Source organism: Phytophthora parasitica (assembly GCF_000247585.1).
Source record: "Phytophthora parasitica INRA-310 unplaced genomic scaffold supercont2.73, whole genome shotgun sequence".
NCBI lineage: Eukaryota > Oomycota > Peronosporomycetes > Peronosporales > Peronosporaceae > Phytophthora > Phytophthora nicotianae.
Window position 1 is genome coordinate 295,319 of NW_008649059.1, and position 1,291 is coordinate 296,609.

At 50.3% G+C, this 1,291-nt stretch overlaps 1 protein-coding gene across 1 annotated transcript; it reads left to right on the plus strand.

The window, feature by feature from the left end:
- Nucleotides 1–368: 368 nt before the first annotated feature.
- Nucleotides 369–608, plus strand: PPTG_17716 (hypothetical protein; the record flags this gene model as incomplete). The annotated part of the gene is made up of 1 exon (XM_008915672.1): nucleotides 369–608. The coding sequence occupies one exon, from the start codon at nucleotides 369–371 to the stop codon at nucleotides 606–608; it is 240 nt and encodes a 79-aa protein (XP_008913920.1).
- Between the last annotated feature and the right edge of the window lie 683 nt (nucleotides 609–1,291).

Consider the following 1,291-nt stretch of genomic DNA (forward strand, 5'->3'; position numbering starts at 1 on the left):
GCCAACAGCTTTTAGCCAGTTACGAGCATGACCATGCGTTGCGCGACATTGTTACTCAATTCAAGACACATCCAACCTTTGAACACCCCCGATTCTGCCTCGAGGGTGGTCCTCTAAAGCTGAAAGGCAAAGGTCGCACAAAGATCGTTGTTCTCCCTGTGATTGATGAGATCATTCTCCGAGTACTACACGACTATCACGACAACTCTATATCAGCACATCCGGGCGTTGACACGTACTTACTTGGCAGTGAAGCAGTGGTTTTATTGGGGAGGTCTCTGCAAGCATGTTGAACAATATATTCAAACATGCGAGTGCTGCGTTCGAAACAAGAGCTCTTCTCGAGCACGTCAAGGATTGCTACAACCATGACCAATTCCCGATTATTGCTGGCAGCACATTACCATGGATTCGTTACGGCACTACCCGTCTCGAAGGGCTACAACACAGTGGTGGTGGTGGTGGATCGATTAAGCAAGTGGCGTTGCTACATTCCAACCACCAAGGATGCAACAGCGGAAGTGACGGCCCAAGTTTTCTTTGATCATGTGGTTCGTTACTATGTAATTCCGGCAAGAATTGTTAGTGATAGCGATAGCAAATTTTGAGTAAGTTTGGAGTGGATTGGTAGCACACATGGAACTGCGCAGGGTAGTCAGACAGCAAGCACAAGCTGATGGCCAATATGCATCCGAGTAGCCTTGGAGTCCCACTTCACTTGTTGCTTGAAACTCGATGCCATGCGTCTTCGTGCCTTGAATGTAGCGGAACACGCGCTCGCGTGCTTGCCAGTGTGTGCGACACGGGTCTGCAGCGAACTGGCTGAGAACTCCCACCCCAGCAGCGAGGTCCGGCCGAGTCCCACCATGAAATACATCAGGCAGCCGACAGCATTGCGATAGGGAATCTTGGCCATGGTCTCTTCATGCTTGCAACCTCCTTCGTACATGGCCTTGGTCAACTTGAGTCCTGGGTCTTGAGGGGTCTTGACAGGATTACTGTTCTCCATCCCAAACTTCTCCAGAATGTCCTTCGCAAACTTGGTCTGACGCATCGACACTTTCCAGCAGACACGTCTTGCTCGATTTCCATGCCAAGGAAATACTTGAGGTGGTCCAAGTCCGTCATGTCGAAGCGTTCACTTAGCGCCATCTTCATCGACTTGAGCAACTCGTCGTTGTTGCTTGCAAGGACCAGATCGTCGACGTAGAGTGTCACGAAGATCATGTCTTGGTCATCCCACTTGACGTAGATGCAGTGATCGGCCTCACACACCAGCTCAATCCAGCAT